The 16728-nt window shown below is 46.0% G+C and overlaps 1 protein-coding gene across 2 annotated transcripts; it reads right to left on the bottom strand.

Annotated features, from left to right (window-relative positions):
- Positions 1-992: 992 nt before the first annotated feature.
- LOC124650116 lies at positions 993-5083 on the bottom strand. 2 transcript variants are annotated; one of them, XM_047189676.1, is made up of 5 exons: positions 4717-5083; positions 3731-4063; positions 2432-3641; positions 2183-2329; positions 993-1676 (listed from the first exon to the last, which is right to left on the bottom strand). In XM_047189676.1, the coding sequence occupies exons 2-5, from the start codon at positions 3785-3787 to the stop codon at positions 1213-1215; spliced, it is 1878 nt and encodes a 625-aa protein (XP_047045632.1). In that variant the 5' UTR covers positions 3788-4063; positions 4717-5083; the 3' UTR covers positions 993-1212. The 2 variants fall into 2 exon arrangements, with proteins under 2 accessions (XP_047045632.1, XP_047045633.1); XM_047189677.1 differs by lacking the exon at positions 4717-5083 and adding an exon at positions 4175-4710.
- Between the last annotated feature and the right edge of the window lie 11645 nt (positions 5084-16728).

The following is a 16728-nucleotide window of genomic DNA, read 5'->3' as shown; positions in this document are numbered from 1 at the left end:
TGTGTAGGGTAACTCCATTCTCTTATGGAAAGATAAATGGATAGATGTTTCTTTGCAAGAAAAGTTGTCACATTTATATTCTTTTGCCAAAGATGAGTCCATCTCACTCAAGGAGGCAATTGCTGCTCCCCATATTTCAGACTTGTTTTACTTGCATGTATCTGTAGAAGCTATGGTTCAGCTCAACCTATTCCAAGCATTGTTGCAGGATTTGTTGCCAGCCACAAATTCAGACTCTTGAACAGTGTTGGGCAATACATCAGTTAAAGTGTCAAAAGTTTATAAAGCCCTGATGGGGAATGATGGTGCCATGCCTGCTCTGTAATGGATGTGGGAGGGATGTTGTCAGCAAAGACACAAGATCCACTTTTGGCTTCTTGTTCAAAATTGCCTTAACACCAGAGCTTTTCTTTAAACGAAGAATTTCGTGATGAATGACTATTCTTGTGTCATGTGTAACCAGCGGCATCTAGAGATAAGGGATCATTTGTTCTTTCAATGCCCCTTTGCTGTGTTGTGTTGGCAATATCTCTGCTCTCTTTAGGTTCCTCTTGTTTAGTTCCTCCTGTTTCTAGACAGTTTGATCTTCAAGAGACCTTGTCTAGTCTTAAGCTTGCTATCTCCAAGCTTTTCTTTATGGAGCTGATAATATTGGTTACCTGGTCTATGTAGATTACCCGCAATGATTTGATCTTCAAGGCTGCTCCTCCCAGATGTCGGAAGAGGTTTGAAGATGAGCTTGCCCTTCTAATTCACAAATCAAAGAAGAAATTTTATCGTGGCATAGTTTCTTGGGTGGAAGATTTTAGATAGCTTTCTCTTTTTCTTTGGGCCTAGGGCCTTTTTTCTGTTGTTGTGCTGTTTTTTTAGATCTTTTTTTAACTATATATAAATAAAAAATATATACAGTAAGGAAATCCACTGTTGAGCTTTAAAAAAATAAAGAAAGTTGTGTGCATCATTTTGATGCAGAGACTAAGGCTTTGCTCCCATTTCGGGAAAAAAGTTAATCTCTTGCAGATTGAAAAAAATCACAGATTTCAGACATGCACTTTCCTGCACCCAGTGATTCAGCGAGGCGCATATATCTGATGCCATCTCTCTCTATCTCTCTCTCGAACAACGGCTCACAAGCCAAGTACGGAGACGGAGTACATGATGATTGATGATTCCCTCACCAATTTGAGGAATTTCGGTCGAACTAATCCTTCTTCACTTCCTCGTCGGCAAGCCCGAGGCGTGGTGCTGCCTTCCCTTTGACCTGCTCCTTGATGTGGACGACGATCCCGGGCTCTGGCTCAGTCGCCGCGACGCCCGCCTGCGTCCCCCCGCGCCGGCGCCAAGCGCCGCTCGTGCGACGCTGTCCGTAGCCACCTCCCGCACGCGCTGCGGCTTCACCGGCTGCTTGTTGAGGTAAGCTAGGTGCGGGAGGAGGCCCGTGACGGCCTTGCGCAGCGCGTCGTCGCCGACGTTGGTCTGCACCGGGTTGCCCACCAGGTTGAGAGCCAGGAGGGAGTGGTAGTTGGCCACCAGCTGCCCCAGCGCCTTGGCCGTGGTGAGCTTGTTGAAGCCCAGGTCCAGCACCGCCAGCTTCAGCAGCCGGTGCAGGCCCTCCACGTCGCTGATCTTGTTCCCCGCCAGGTACAGCTCCCTGATCGCCGTGCAGTTCGACAGCCCTGATTCATCGTGCATCGAAGAAATTCAATACTTATCAGAATTCACAGTTGTATTGTGCTTGTCGCTGGTTGCGAAAAAAGGGGGAGAATTTTCGACAAGAGTCTTTGCTCTGCAGCGATGGCAACATCACGTTGCTGGAGTTTTGCAGTTATGCAGAGACAGACTAATTAGGATGATATTATTAGGGAGCAGTGTGTGAATTATGCAATGGGCCACCTCACAGATCACAGACGCGTCCTGATTGATCGGTCAAGGAACCAATGTCAGGGTCTTTGATTAGTAGGATAAGGCCCTCTCACCTGTAATGGTTGGTCCGAGGTCCCAACAGATGTGGCCATTGTTATTCAAGATATGATTCATGCTAGAATGTGATATGTTTTTTTGGTTGAGATAACATGCCCAATCATTCTGAACCTAAAGAGAGATTTCTCAACTATATACTACTGTGCAACAGATAATAAAGGTATGCAATGCAGTTCAGGAACCTGAAGTACGAATAACTCACCATGGCCGATGCGGGAAATTCGGTTGTAGCTGAGGTTGAGCACTCGCAGCTTGGTCAGCTCCCGGAGCCCCTCCACATTGGCTATCTTGTTCCGCGACAGATCCAGCGAGTGCAGTCCCTTTGGCAGCGATCCCGGGGAGATATGAACTGCATGAACAGCACCAATTCAGCACTTGTCTGACAAGAGAAGCTGTACTATCTGGACACTGAAAGTACTGCTGCTCGATTTTATTGGCTGGCGGTGCTTACCGATGAAGTTGCTGGAGAGGTTGACCGCGCGCAAGCTCGAGAAGGGCGCGATCATGGGCATGACCTTGAGTCCCATCCCGGAGATGTGCGCTACGGATGAGAAGGCGGTGAGGGACTGGACGATGCTGTTGGCCTGGGCGACCTCATTGGCCGCCGCGCACCGTTTGGACTTGCCGTTCTCCTTCCCAGACGGCTCCCCGGCCACGATGGCACGCGGGCTCGCCACGAAGTCACCTTGCTCCATGTTCTGGTCTTTGTCGTTGTCGTCGTCGTCGTCCTCGGAGATGCGGAGGCACTCGTTGTCGATGCTGCTCACCCACGCGCTCACGCGGTCGCTCAGGGAGTTCTCCGCGCAGAATGCGACCCACTGGTTGGGGACCGGCGGCGGCGGCGACTCGTCGACCATCGCCTTCTTGTTCTTTCGGTCCGGCTCCTCGTGCGTGTCCGAGGTGTACCCGCCGCCGTGACGGCCGGGAGCGCCGGCGTCGTCGCTCGGGCGCGCCGACCACGGCCGGTGCAGGTTGCGGTGGCTCCAGAGGAAGAGGCGCCACCACAGCTTCCGGCTCCGCGATGGCAGAACCTGGCTCGACGACCGCCTCTTGAGCATGACGCGGTCGGCGGTACGCGACGTCTTCACCGACGCGGGGCTCGCATCCGGCACGCCGCGCGACATGGTGTCCGTGGAGACGCCGCCCGGTAGGTCCTTGAGGTCGCCGTAGGAGCGCGATCGCGCTGGCATGTCCGTGGCGTGCCTCGGCACAGGCCGCTTGGTCTCGATGTTTGAACACGACCGCTTCAGCTTCGCCGACGGGTCCACCTCCGCTGCCGCTGCCGCAGCCTCCTCCTCCTCGCCGCTCACAATCACCGCATCCGGTACGGCGCCACCGTTCGCGATCTCCGCGTCGTCCGGTACGGTGACGGTGGCATGCTTCTCGGCGCTGTGATTGTCGGAGCCGTCGGGCCTCTGGTGTGGGTGGAAGTCGAAGTCATCAGACCGGGTGTCCGTCTTCGCTGGAGACATGACGTCAGTGTCGCCGCCCTTATGCGCCACCACGGCAGCCACATCGGAGACAATCTTGACGTCGCGCGGTTCCATCTTATCGCCGCATTTGTCCACATGAGGAGCAGCAGTCGGCGTAGCGTGAATGGAATCCTCCACCGGCTTCACCCTGGGGCGCTCGCCGCCACCCCGCTTCTCTGTACCAGCAACCTGCAGGTGAACAGAAACAACTCCACCATTAACAAACAGACCAAATCAAGCAACTATAGCTTCATAAAAAGATTCATTCGGACACGCACCACTCGTTTCTGCCTCCTGCCGGCGAGCAGGGTGGAGAAGCAGCTTATCTTGGCCATCTCTGTTCTGAATTCCGGCACGATTCTTTGGATGACCTACCAAATTATCACTTGTCACAGTGGAATTTGCAGCAGGAACTGACGGTGTTTTAGCCTTAGCCGTTGTCTATGGGAGAGACTCTTCGCAGCAGCAACGTGGAGACGGCGTACTCCTGCGCGCTCCACACCTCATTCAGTGTACGAAGCGGCGGCGCGACGGAGAAGGCCAGAGTGACAGATGAAACGCCGGAGCCGCCTCCACGAGAAGCTGGGGCGGAGCCGTCTTGAAAGCTAGCACTGCACCAATCAATCAAAGACAGCTATGCTGCTTCAGAGGAGGGATTATTGGATTTTAAACTATTACAGCAGGAGAAACAAGAAGAGGGAAGAACAATGTAAAAACTGTACCCCGACGAGAGGACAACGAGTTCGATGACTCTTCTCTCTTATTGGATATATCTGGCTTAGCTAAACTCAAACGAAAAAAGAAAGAAATGACAATATGACATACGTATTACTATTGGCTGCCAACTCACACTAAGACCAGGGGATATTTATATTACATATACAAGAAACGAATCTTGGTTTCCCATCCAGTAAGTAACTTCCAATTTAGGATCACAGCAAGAGACTGACACATATAAACAGTAACAAGAGGTGGAAAAAAGGAAACCCCACAACCGAAATTTGAACAATTGAGCCCTCATCTTCCCCAAGAACTACTAGCCGATTCAGAGTTCAGAGCGATAAGAAAGCGGGTCATTACAATAAGAAACTTAATTAGGACAAAAGATTTCAATATATCTTAAAATGAAAGAAAATTGGCAAGAACTGCAGTAGATGCCCAAGAACATATATGCAGAACACAAAAGGACCAAACAAGGAACAGATATGTAGATGCGAAGGACAAACAAGAAAGCAAAGAATAAGTTGCGAACGACAAGTTCTACCTTCCTTTCGCAGGCAATTTTACAACCAATCGGCAGCTGGAAGATAGGATTAGGATCCTCTATCTCTGGTCCGGTTTCTGTTGCGCCGCTAGCAGGGTAGAAGTAGCTTCGGACGGTTGAGTAGGTTGTGGCAGGTATATGCAAATAGCTAAGATGGGCTTGGGAGGAGTGAGATGGCGAAGAATGGTGCGGGGACGAATGGAGAAGTTGCAGAAATATATCAAGCTGGAAGAGGAGACGAGAGGAGAAGAGAACAGAACCGAGGAGAATGGCCAGACGGATGCTGCCGCTCGCCACCCTGGTGGAGTGAAGGATAGCACGCGGTGGACACGCGGTTTGATTGTGACGTCACTCCCGCTGGCCACTGGTGAGCGTATTATTGGTGTGGTATATATGAATGAATGATACAGTATCATCTTTGCCTGTCTTTCCTTTTCTAGCTGTTTTTTGCTCAAGATTTGTGTTTTTAAGGTTGGCTGGTTAAACTAAATATGCTAGAGTTTTGGCAGCCATTTATTTGCTCTTATCAATGTTTTAAATAGCTAGCTACAGGCTATAGCCGTAGCCTCCCAAAACCGGCTATTTAAGGATTTAAATATCTTTTAGCGGACTAATGCAGTTAGCCGCATCATTCCAGAAAGTGATATAGCCTAGCTATAGCCGGCTATTTAAAACTGTGCTCTTATTATAAGATTTAAAGAGATCCCCAACTGTCTTTTTAATGAATCTTTCAAAGATAGATTTTGGCTACTCATACCAAGGTGTGTGAATTTGTCATGATCAGTGTATTTAGCAGTAGCCAGTAGGCTGCTGTCTTTGTTGGCCTCCATCAATGTACAACATCCGGACATAAAGTTAGTGACAACTCATACAGAGGTTGTGTGTACAAATTTGTTATGGTCTGTGTGTTTAGCAGTAGCCAGCAGGCCGCTGTCTTTAAAATTTCCGGTGATCCGACAGTTTGAACCATTTACAACCCGTGTTGTGATTTATAACTAGCACGAATCACGAAATGATCTAACAACCCTAGCATTTTTTTCTCAGTTGAAACCAGTGGCAGAGCAAGCAACAATTGTAAGACTGGACCACTCAGCAAAATAGGACTAAACAACACATATATTAGTCAATTATATACTAGTGGGCTAAAATTATACAAGTGAAAAACTCAACTGTAAGGATGAGCCACGGTCCAGGTTGGTCCACCTGTAGCGCCGCGCCTGGTTGGAACCCATGTATACTTAGAAATATCTCAGTTGCAACCTATCTCAGTTGCAACCTGTGTTGCAACTCATGCTAACATAAATCACGGGGGAATCCTATGGTTTAGGCTTCAACTAGAATTAGCAAAACTACTAAATTATCGACAAAGTCAAAACCCATTGGACCAGGATCAAATGGCCTCCATCAAAGTAAAAGCATTCAGTGGCCCATATTTTCATCGCTCTTTTTGTTTGAAATGGGACATTGATATTCCATTAAGACATGGTAGAATAACTGGTCACCAGATGGGTTACAATAGTAGGTAGCTCGATGTCCACAATATATGATATACCCGCCAGGAGGGGCCGGACCTAGCTGTCCGCCAGCAAGGGCTGGTGCAGGCCACCCGCCAGGAGGGGCAGGGGCATGCGGGCCGTAGGGAGGGGCCGGTGGTCCCGCCCACGCCATCTCGGTGGAGTACACGCCATGGTGTCGGCCCCAACGGTGTGGCAGCCACGGACGAAGACTCCATGGCGAAGGCTATGCGGCACAAGGCGGCGGTGAACCTCGACTTTGCAGGTACGACTAAAAGTTCTAAGTCTTTTTTAGCTTTCCCAACACCACTTATTGAAACTAATTTGAATAATGTGGGTATTTCTTTGGGTAATTCAGCTAGTACTATTTCTGTTCGGCTTCTTCTCTGAGATGGATGGAGTTCGACAGATTAAAAGTCGCTCTTGTGTCTCCGAGCAAGTCGGATATCTCTTTGTCTGACAATGATGATGAGGATGTGTACGCCGTCTCAGACGGTCAGCTTCTCTTGCATCTAGTTGGAGAGGTATCGAAGGTTGGTTTGGATGACGATGCGTTGGGTTCATATTTTGAACTGCAAGCAACGTAACGTAAATCTAGAACTTCCTCCATTAAGTGTAATGCTTGGCCAAATAAAAAGACTAAAGTGAATAAATCTCCGATTGTTTCTAAATGAATGGCATATTTAAGAATAGCAGAGGTCTAAAAGACTTGGCTAAACACTTACACATTCCAGAAACCATTACGGAGCATGTCTTAGATTTTGTCGTTACTTCTGGAACGGGCAAGAGGAATTACTCAACAAGTTTTCTAAATTGCCTTTCAGGCGGGGAAGACTTCGTTTGGGTATCCCGCCACCTCGGGGGCGTTCGGGAGGCCTACTAGTTGGATTCTGAGGCTTCATCTATGGAGATATTAGATAATTCTGGGGTGATTTTCATAGAAAACTTCACATCCGGAATAAATCCGATAATTTCATTTGGAGCTTGGTATCCGTCTATGGGGCTGCTCAGGATGCTGCCAAGCTTGCTTTTCTTCGTGAGATGGTTAATATACCAAAATATAACCCGTATCCTATTATTATAGGAGGGGATTTCAATTTGCTTAGATACCTTGAGGAGAAGAGCAAGGGAAGGTTTGACAACCATTGACCTTTCCTGTTCAATGTTTTCATCGACAGCTTAGACTTGAGAGAGATTTCAATGGTTTGGAGACAATTTACCTGGGAAATAGTCTCCCAGAGCCTACATATGAGAAATTGGACCGTTTACTCATGGACTCAGATTGGGAATCGAAATTCCCTCTAGTCTCGGTACGGGCTCTTCCTCGGATAGAAGCTTTGTCGGATCATGCTCCTATTTTACTAACCACTAGGAACCCAACTCCGCCGCGTAGACGCCCATTCAAATTTGAGTTGGGATGGCTATGTAGGGATGGGTTCTCGGATATGATTAAATTTATATGGAACAAACCAGTCGCTGGGAACACCCCAATTCTAAGGTGGAATAACAAATTACGCTATGTGCGTAGATACCTTGGGGTGGTCTAGAAATCTTACTGGGAAGCTCAAAAAAGATAAGCTCAGCCTATCATCTAATATTGATGGTCTGGAGGCTGCTGCTGAGGTAAGGCCGTTGATAATGCATGGGATTGAACTTAAAAGTCAATACAATGCTAAGTTTGTCGGCCTACTTCGCGAGGAGGAACTCAAATGATATCAGAGATCTAAGGCTCAATTCTTGTTGGAAGGAGATTCGAACACGAGATACTTTCATAGTGTTGCCAATGGTAGGCACATAAAGAAACTCATTCATTCTCTAGTACAAGAGGAGGGCGTGATCGAAGGTCATGAGCAGCTAAAGTCCTATATTACATCGTACTATAAAGGTTTGTTTGGCGCACCGGACGAATCAGAGTAAAACGTGTTTCTGTCAGCCCCTTGTTCTGAGGAGGAGATAAGAAAAATGGTCTTTCAAATGGAGCACAATAAGGCGTTAGGTCCTGATGGTTTTCCCGCTGAATTTTATCAGTCTTTCTAGGATATTATCAAGCATGATTTATTGGAGCTCTTCGGGGAGCTCCATGTGGGTCAACTGGATTTGTTCCGCATCAATTTTGATGAAATTATTCTTCTACCAAAAATAACTTATGCGAAACGTATTCAACAGTATCGACCTATATACCTGCATAATTTTTGTTTTCAAAATTTTACCAAAGTCGCTACTATTAGACTTAATTCAGTGGCAGAACATGTGGTCCGCTCGTCCCAAACTCCGTTTACACAAGATAGACATATCCTATATGTGGTTATCACTTTGCATGAAACACTACATGAGATGCATCGGAAAAAGCTGAATGAGGTTATCCTAAAGATTGCCTTTGAAAAAGTTTATGATAAAGCTAAATGGTCTTTTCTTCAACAAACACTCAGGATGAAAGGATTTTCAAATGAGTGGCGCGCACTTATAAATAAATTTATTTTCGGTGGACGTGTTGCCATTAAGGCCAATGACGATATTGGTCGATACTTCCAGAAGAAAAAAGGTTTGAGGCAAGGGGATCCCCTTTCTCCAATGTTATTTAACATTGTGGTGGATATGCTTGCTATTATAATTAAGTGTGCGAAAGTTGATGGTAAGATTGAAGGGGTAGTGCCTCATCTTGTGGATGGGGGATTATCTATTCTTCAGTATGTCGGTGATACAATTATTTTTATGGATCAAGACTTGGAAAAAGCACGAAGTATTCGAGCAATTGTCAGGTCTTAACATTAATTTCCATAAAAGTGAATTATTCTGTTTCGGTGTAGCCAATGACGATACCAACCTATATACTGAGTTGTTCGGATGTGGTCTTTGTTCATTTCCAATCAGCTATCTAGGTATTCCGATTCATTACCGGAGACTGACACTGGCGGAATGGAAACTCGTCGAGGAAAGACTTCAGAAGCGTCTAAGTACTTGGAAAGGCAAATTACTGTCCCTTGGGGGGCTTGGTTCGCATAAATGCAGTACTTACTAATATGATATTGTATATGATTTCTTTCTTCCACCTGCCCAAAGGTATCTTACATAGATTGTATTATCTGCGATCAAGATTCTTCTGGCAAGAGGATTGTGAGAAGAAAAAATATCGGTTAACAAAATAGAGTGTTGTCTGCCGCCCAAAAGATCAAGGTGAACTTGGAGTTCATGATCTTGATGTTAAGAACAGGATCTTGCTAGGAAAATGGCTGGCCAGGTTATTAACTGAGGCTGATATATGGCAATAACTATTAAGGAAAAAGTGTGTGGGTTCAAAAGCGATATCCTAGGTCTGCTGGAAACTGGGAGATTCTCACTTTTGGGCTGATATTATGGCAACTAAGAAGCATTTTTTCCCATATGGTTCGTTCTCCATAAGGAATGGGGCAGAGAATATGTTTTGGGAAGATAGATTGTTGGGAACAACTACTCTTCGATAACAATATCCAGCCTTGTATAATATTATTCGTTATAAGGGAGACACCTTGCAGAAGGTTATGGAAACTTCTCCTCCCACCATGACGTTCAGGCGTGATCTAATTGGCCCCCATCTAACTAGCTGGAATGAATTGCTACAAAGGTTAGCTTTAATACAACTAGTTCAGAGGACTGATGAACTCCGATGAAACCTAACCAAGAACAGTGTTTTCTCGGTCAATTCAATGTATAAGGCGCTTACCATTTCCAGTCAACCGAAATTACAACATAACAAATTACACATAAAAACTTCGAAAAATATGAACTAATTTTTAAACTACTTCTTCTTTGATGGCCCCGCCTCGTCATCCTCACTTTCGAAGAACCGGTGTCGTTCGACGCATCGGAGGAACTTGTGCCCCCCTCCGACGAGTAGTCCTATTTGTATTCGTCATCGTCGGTGCTCACCGGCTACGCCTTCGCCTTTGCCCGGGCCCTTGCCTCCTTCTTTACCGCCGCCACCTCCTCAGCCTCTTCTTCCTCCTCCTTCTCATGGCCATCGTCGGCGAAGGCCTTCCCCTCCTCCTCATGGCCGTCGTCGGCCTCCCAATCCTCCTCCTGGTTGTCCGTCTGCGGGGAACTAGAGCTGCTAGGCGTTGCAACTCTGTCACACCAATGGCGCCATCCCGGCAGCTTTCCTGTCAACACCCGGATTTTTAAGTCCAGATGCCTATTATGCCATACATCGCAATCCCAGGAATATTGTTTTTGCGAGACATAATAGATTGATATCACAGAACATCATTCATTACAACTCATAATTGTCTTACATCAAAGGATCACATGATCCAGTCTTAATACAACATAGTGGATCTAACGATCCAATACAAAACACACAGCGGAAGTAGCGTAGTAGCGATCCATCTGTTTCACAGACAACTGTTGGCGTCAGGAGTAGTCCTAGTTATCGTAGACGTCCTGCTGTCCATCTTCCTGGTAGTGGTGCTCCTTTTCATAGTCTGGCCATTTGAATAGCCAGGGACACAGCCGTGAGTACTTTAAAGTACTCGCAAACTAATACTAGTGTAAGCACTATCAACTATATCAATGGAGTTCTAAGCTCTAGGTTCATTTGCATAAATTCAGTTTTATTTCATAAGCATTTAGTAAACAAAGACTCTTCATTTGCCTAACTTAACTCAAGTGGGAACATTAGTGTCATTCCCACCACTCTGTTGTGGTTTAAGTCAAAGTCTCCTTTCACGTTCAATTCACAAGTCACCCTTCACATGTCACCTTTTGGAAAAGTTCTGATGACGTAACAGTATGGCCTTTCCAACTGTCCATGACCGCGGACGCGGCTATTCGAATAAGTTTACACTCTGCAGAGGTTGCACACTTGTGCCACAATATTTGATTACATCCGTCAGGGATAGCCCTGAATAATCATAACTCAGTATGCAGATCATCAACCATTAACCTTTCACTTACACACCCTAGTATAGGCACCTCTCCCCATGAGCTTGGCCTCCCAGTGATAGCAAACCGCCAACCTAGGAACTGCACAGGGCTTGGGTAGGACATTAACCTCATTTCACGTCATTTCACTTTCAGTGGAGGCAGCCTCGGCATAACCTCTATGACGCTTTTTCAGAGGGAACCCATACTAAGACACATAAATTTCCAGCTAAAGCCTTACCCATAATCAGGTATTGTGGGGGTACTCAAAAATTGGAATGGTATCGCATCCGAACCCAATCATCAGTTTTTATCAAAATCACCATGTCATTCAAGTCACCTTCACCTTCAAAATCTTTCAATAGAATGACTCATCATTCCAAGGTTTTCAAAGTCAAGAATTTCACAAGTTCCCATCTAGAGTAGTCAATTTTAGTTTTAGCACTAGCAACTAGTCATGAGGGGTGCTAACTAGCTTATAGCTCTTTAGGCTAACTTTGATGTTCTTGTACTACTCCTTATCTAGACTCAAGTTAACTATAAAAGTAAACCTTGATAATCAAAGTAAAAGCTTTGTAAGATAAAAATTGGGACTTGGAAAGTAAAACACAAACTAGTATGGTAGTGGTGCCTTGCTCAAGTAGAGCTTGCACTTGGGTAACTTGCAAGAGTATAGCTTGCCTTGATTGGTACAGTGATCAAAGCTTTCTTCTTCTTCCTGGTAGAATACCTCCTCCTCCTGGTAGTCCTCGGTACTAGCGTCTATAAACGGATACGAGGCATCCAATCACTACACAAAGATTAAGTGGTAGACTTAACCCATAAATGGTTCACACAAGCTATCCTAGCATCTCACACCATGAAACACAAGGTGGCTGACTTTGTTTTTCTTTTAAGAACACTTGTAAGAAGAAATAATTTCCTCTCATTGAATCTTATTAAGATTTAATCTCCTCAATTAGTAAGTGTGATATCATGTTTACCAAGGTCAATACTTCACATTTATCATTTGAGAAAAATGATTTAAATGAGGTACTACACCTCATGCAATTTAAAAACTATTATTGCAACAATTTAATATCTCAAAGTAATCAAGTATGAGGTTCTATAGATAAGATAATTTCCTCATATTGAATCACTTGAGACAAATATTTAAATAAGAGGAAACCTCTCATACCATTTAACAATTAATTTTGGGTAATTTAAATGGACTAGAAATGGCCACATAACCATTATTTTGCTCTAGCCCATGATCATGCAAACAACTATGTTATGTTTTTACATAAAAAATTAGTGTATTTGAAAAGTGAATTATGAGAGTTGGAATCAACTCAAAATCACTTATGGTTGAATTTTAATAAAAGTTTGAATTTGAAAAAGGCACTGCCTTGTTATTTTTACTACATGAGTTCTACAATGAATCTAGGTTTGAGACCAGTGTAGTTGGATAGAGGATTTTATAAGCTTTCCAGAAATATAAAGTTCATAAATTTTGGCTCAGTGGATTTTGTTTTATTCAAATTTGAATTGGGCACCCGTATAGAATTTCAGCTAAAACAATTAATTCGAATTCAAATTTCTGGACTTAAGCGGGAAACGAATTGGGCCAAGGAGAGGGGAAATGGGCCGGCCCAGAGAGGCTGACACGCGGGCGTGCATGGCCTGACAGCGGGACCCGCCCGTCAGTGGTTGTTTCACGTTACCGAAACGGTACGCAATATCAGTCGTAGGATTAAAAGATGATCGAGCGGCCGTGGGTCGTCACCTTCCTCGACGGTAAGCAGCGTGGGAACCCTAGCTACTGGCGGCATGGGGGTCGCGATGGATGGCTTACCTGCGTCCAGCGAGGTTGGCGAGGCGGGCAAACGGCGGCGGAGACGACGACGAGCCGATGGAGGGTCGTAGGTGGTGCTGAGGTGGACGAAATCGCCGTCTCCCTCCAGCTACTGCCGCGGCAACTCCGACGAAATTCCGGCGACTGAGGGCTCAATGTGGGGAAGTAAATGCTCGAGGAGACTCAGGGAGGAGAGGAGAGGTGATGGGTGTGAAGAATTCGTCCAGGGGGTGCCTCCTTTTATAGGGTCCAGGGGTGGCCGAGGTGCGCGGGGCAGGTGAGTGGTGACGACGGTGTTTGAGGTCACGAGAGGGCAAGGGAGTGGGCGCAGTGTCTTGGAGATGTCATCGCGGACCTAACGCGCGTCATGGCGCTGAAAACGGAGGACTGGGGCGTCGTCATCGTCCTCACATACCCGTGTACTGTGGCGGATGATCATCGTTGATGGCGTCGGCTACAGGGCGTGCGCGTGCAGGAGAGCCTGTCTATGAGGTCGCTGGTGTCGCGGAGAGTCTGTTGGAGAAAGGAGGGATCGAGAGAGTGTGTGAGGCGACGGGGCGAGCTCATGTACTGGCGTGTCCAGAGCGTGGTCGTGCACGCTCTGGCGCGTCCGGTCGTCGTGGGCGCGTCACGTTCCGAGCGTTGGCATGCTCTCCTTGGCCAGGGCTCGCGCCAGTGGGGTCAGGGGAGTGAGGTCAACTCATTTGACAAGGTTAGAGAGAGAGAGAGGAGGACCAGAGTGAGGGTTGGCATGGTGGTCGGCATGATCATGTCCTGGGATCTTGTGTGCAATTTTCTTGGGCAAAAAGGGTGATGCAAGCTTATGTGGGGTGAAACCAGTGTATGTGACAAGGTGAGCAATGTTGGGGAGGGGTAGATCAAGCACAATGGATCTTGTCCAATATATGTGACATATGCAATGACATTGGCATGGCTTGTGTCATGATGATCATGGCAAGGCTAGGTCATCTCATTGGGAGTCTTTAGGGTACATTGGGTACTATAGAGGAGTACAAGAGAGGTGGGGTGAGGTGGTGAATAGTGGGTGGAATAGTGGTTGTACTTCTAATTTACTCTATGTGATCAACCTATGTGAGATGCAATGGTTACATTGGTGTTTGAAATTGGCCAAATTTCTTCATAGGTGTGATCTAACTAATGTTTGGCATCCATTTGTGGCATTGGTTTGAATTTTGGAATTGGTTTGTGAAAATTCTAAAAGTTGGGGTAATCTAGAATCTGTTTCAAAGTTGCCACTTTGCATCCTTATACTAAGCAATAGAAAAGGAACTAGTCAAAGTGGTCAACATCAAAAGTGTTCAGCTTCATGAGTTCTTGGATGAGGTGCAAAAATTTGGGAGAGTATGGTTTAAGAATATCTTAACACAGGGGCTCAAAGTGGGTAAGATGTTAAAATTGTCACATGTGACCATTATCACATGTAACTTAAATTTGATTTTTCTTTTGATTTGATTTGTGTTTCTTTGATTCCAAAGTGATTCTTATTAGTTTAGTAACACTTCCAAACCATTGACACCATTCAAAATGGCCAAGGTTAAAGATTTGCAAAAGTGGCCATAGCCTCATATGTGATGTTGTTTTCATTTTTCTTTTCTTTTCTTTTTATTTATTTCTCTTTGATCCAAAAGATCATTGTTTTGGGTTCATTTGATTATGGTTGGGTTGATGGAGGGTTTCACCATTTGGGTAAAGTAAATAGGGCATAGGCCATTATTGGAGAAATGGCCATAAGCCCACATATGCCTCACCCTTTTATTTTATTTTCTTTTTATTTGTTCTTCTTTGGTTTTGAGAAGGGTAGGGTTTAGGGTTTAGAGAGAGGTTCAACACTTCAAACAAACTAACATGGCAAAGATCACATCATGCACTCTTGAGTACTATGCATATCAAGTGATTCAAATAAAGTTTTTTGTTGGCTCCAAAATTTGAAATAAGTGAAACTCATTTTCTTCTTTGTTTTAAAATTTGGGATTTTACATTCCCCTGGCTATCGTTGTCCGATGGCAATGAGAGGTTGCTCATGGTAAGAGAGGAAAGGAGAGATGAATGGTGCCGGCCGGTTGAAGATCGAAATGCGCATTAGTACGAGTCTTATTGAGCAGAGATGAATGGCGGCGCGGATAGCAAAGAGGGATGCGATTGCTCTTCCGCGGAGTTCGCTCTCCATTCTGGTGGTCGATCGACGCGGACGGTTCCCCTTCGCAGTAACTGCACCGTCGCTAGGTAGGCGACGGTTGAGCGTCGTTCGGGTATCGCTGATGCGTTGGGCCCGCCACTCCCCGCCTCGCTTCTCGTTGTATCCGGCGTGTCCGGAGCGTCCCATGTGGACCGGAGACGGGCTCGGTGCGCTTGACACCGTATTAGGCCGCGCCGGACGAAAAGAGATTTGGGGCACGCAGCTGGAAACGAAAAAATGTCTGGCGCGTCCCAAAACCTTTAGGTGACGCCTTGGGAGACGCGGCTGAAGATGCTAAGTACCTCCTAAGCTTAGCTGCAAGGGATCAGTTTTAGGCCTACATCTTCCAGTTCAAGAGCACGCCATCTCTGCTTTACATTCTTGCATTTGAGAAAAAGATGTCCACCATCCTCGAACTATCTATGGCACACTGCACACCTCGTGTCCAACTCAACTCCCTTACTTGCTATATTCATGTACAAAGGATGACTATTATGAGCCATTCTCCACATGTAGTGCTGCACTACGATTCTTCTGCACATATTCGTCGTCGGGCGGCGGATGGCGGCGTGGGGGCTGTTTCGTCCGCGTCGAAGAATAAAGGTGGTGGTTCTACGATTCTTCTCGCACCAAGTTTGAAGATCTGTTGGATGCTTGTTCCCACCAGTTTGGGTGGATTGTCGGGTTCTGGAAGGCCCTGCCGACGAAATTCATTGAGCGATAAATGCCTGAAGATTGCTGGATTGGGTGGTTTCGGTCGTTCGCACCCATGTTTTTTATCTGACCGTTTGGTTTCAGAGGGAGCGCTTCGAAGCTCTGCTGGCTGTTAATATCATGGAGTTCGTTTTCTTTCCATGGTGCTAGCGAGAAGGTCATCAAGCCAAGATCGGTGGAATAGCTATGATGGTCGGATCTTGGTGGCGAGGTGGAATTGGCTTGGTGCTTCGTGACTTGAAACAACAACTCGGTATGTGGGGGCGACGCACAGGAGAAGTTCGTAGTCTTATCTTTCGTGGTGAAAGCCCAAGGTCTGGCCTTAATTGGTTGTGCCTGGCAATGTTCTTGTTGAAGGCATTGTTTTGAGAGAGATGACTTTCTTCAGGGTGAAAACCTAAGATCTACGATCGGGCGACGACAGCGTTTGTGCACTGTTTCCTTATTGGAGGCGTCGCTTATGGCGAAGCTGATCTTCTGGTGTTGTCTTGGTAGTGTTAGTGTTGCTGTTTTCAAGTTATGGATCTCTCGTAAGCGGGACCTTTCTTTTTGTAATTCTTTTCTCTTTTTTGGCTGTGTGCATCCTTTATGCCATTAGGGTATGATGTTGTTGCAGAGGCTGGGTGTAATTGGTATCTCCGCGATATTAATATATGCTCTTTATCGAAAAAAAATGTAGTGCTGCACTTTTGAGGACAGTTTATTTTCCAATGTTTGTTGAAGACCTCACGTTTCAAAGGAATAGTGCATGAGCTCTGCCTTGCTGCCTAGTACACGCCTTCCTCTCCATATCCACATGAACCTTATAAGCAGATTTCGCCGTCAAAATACCCTTGTTGTCATAATGCCAAGCGGTA

This window comes from Lolium rigidum, chromosome 4 (assembly GCF_022539505.1).
Source record: "Lolium rigidum isolate FL_2022 chromosome 4, APGP_CSIRO_Lrig_0.1, whole genome shotgun sequence".
NCBI classification, from domain to species: domain Eukaryota; kingdom Viridiplantae; phylum Streptophyta; class Magnoliopsida; order Poales; family Poaceae; genus Lolium; species Lolium rigidum.
The sequence above is the reverse complement of the archived record's forward strand: the minus strand, read 5'-3'. Positions and strand labels throughout refer to the sequence as shown.

What these genes read in the sequence shown, in the direction of transcription:
- LOC124650116 (XM_047189676.1), bottom strand. Translation starts at nt 3,787, where the DNA reads ATGGCCAAGATAAGCTGCTTCTCCACCCTGCTCGCCGGCAGGAGGCAG. An exon ending in CCTCTCCAGCAACTTCATCG is followed by an intron (nt 2,330 to 2,431) that starts GTAAGCACCGCC and finishes CTGTTCATGCAG; the next exon opens with TTCATATCTCCCCGGGATCG. An exon ending in AATTTCCCGCATCGGCCATG is followed by an intron (nt 1,677 to 2,182) that starts GTGAGTTATTCG and finishes ACGATGAATCAG; the next exon opens with GGCTGTCGAACTGCACGGCG.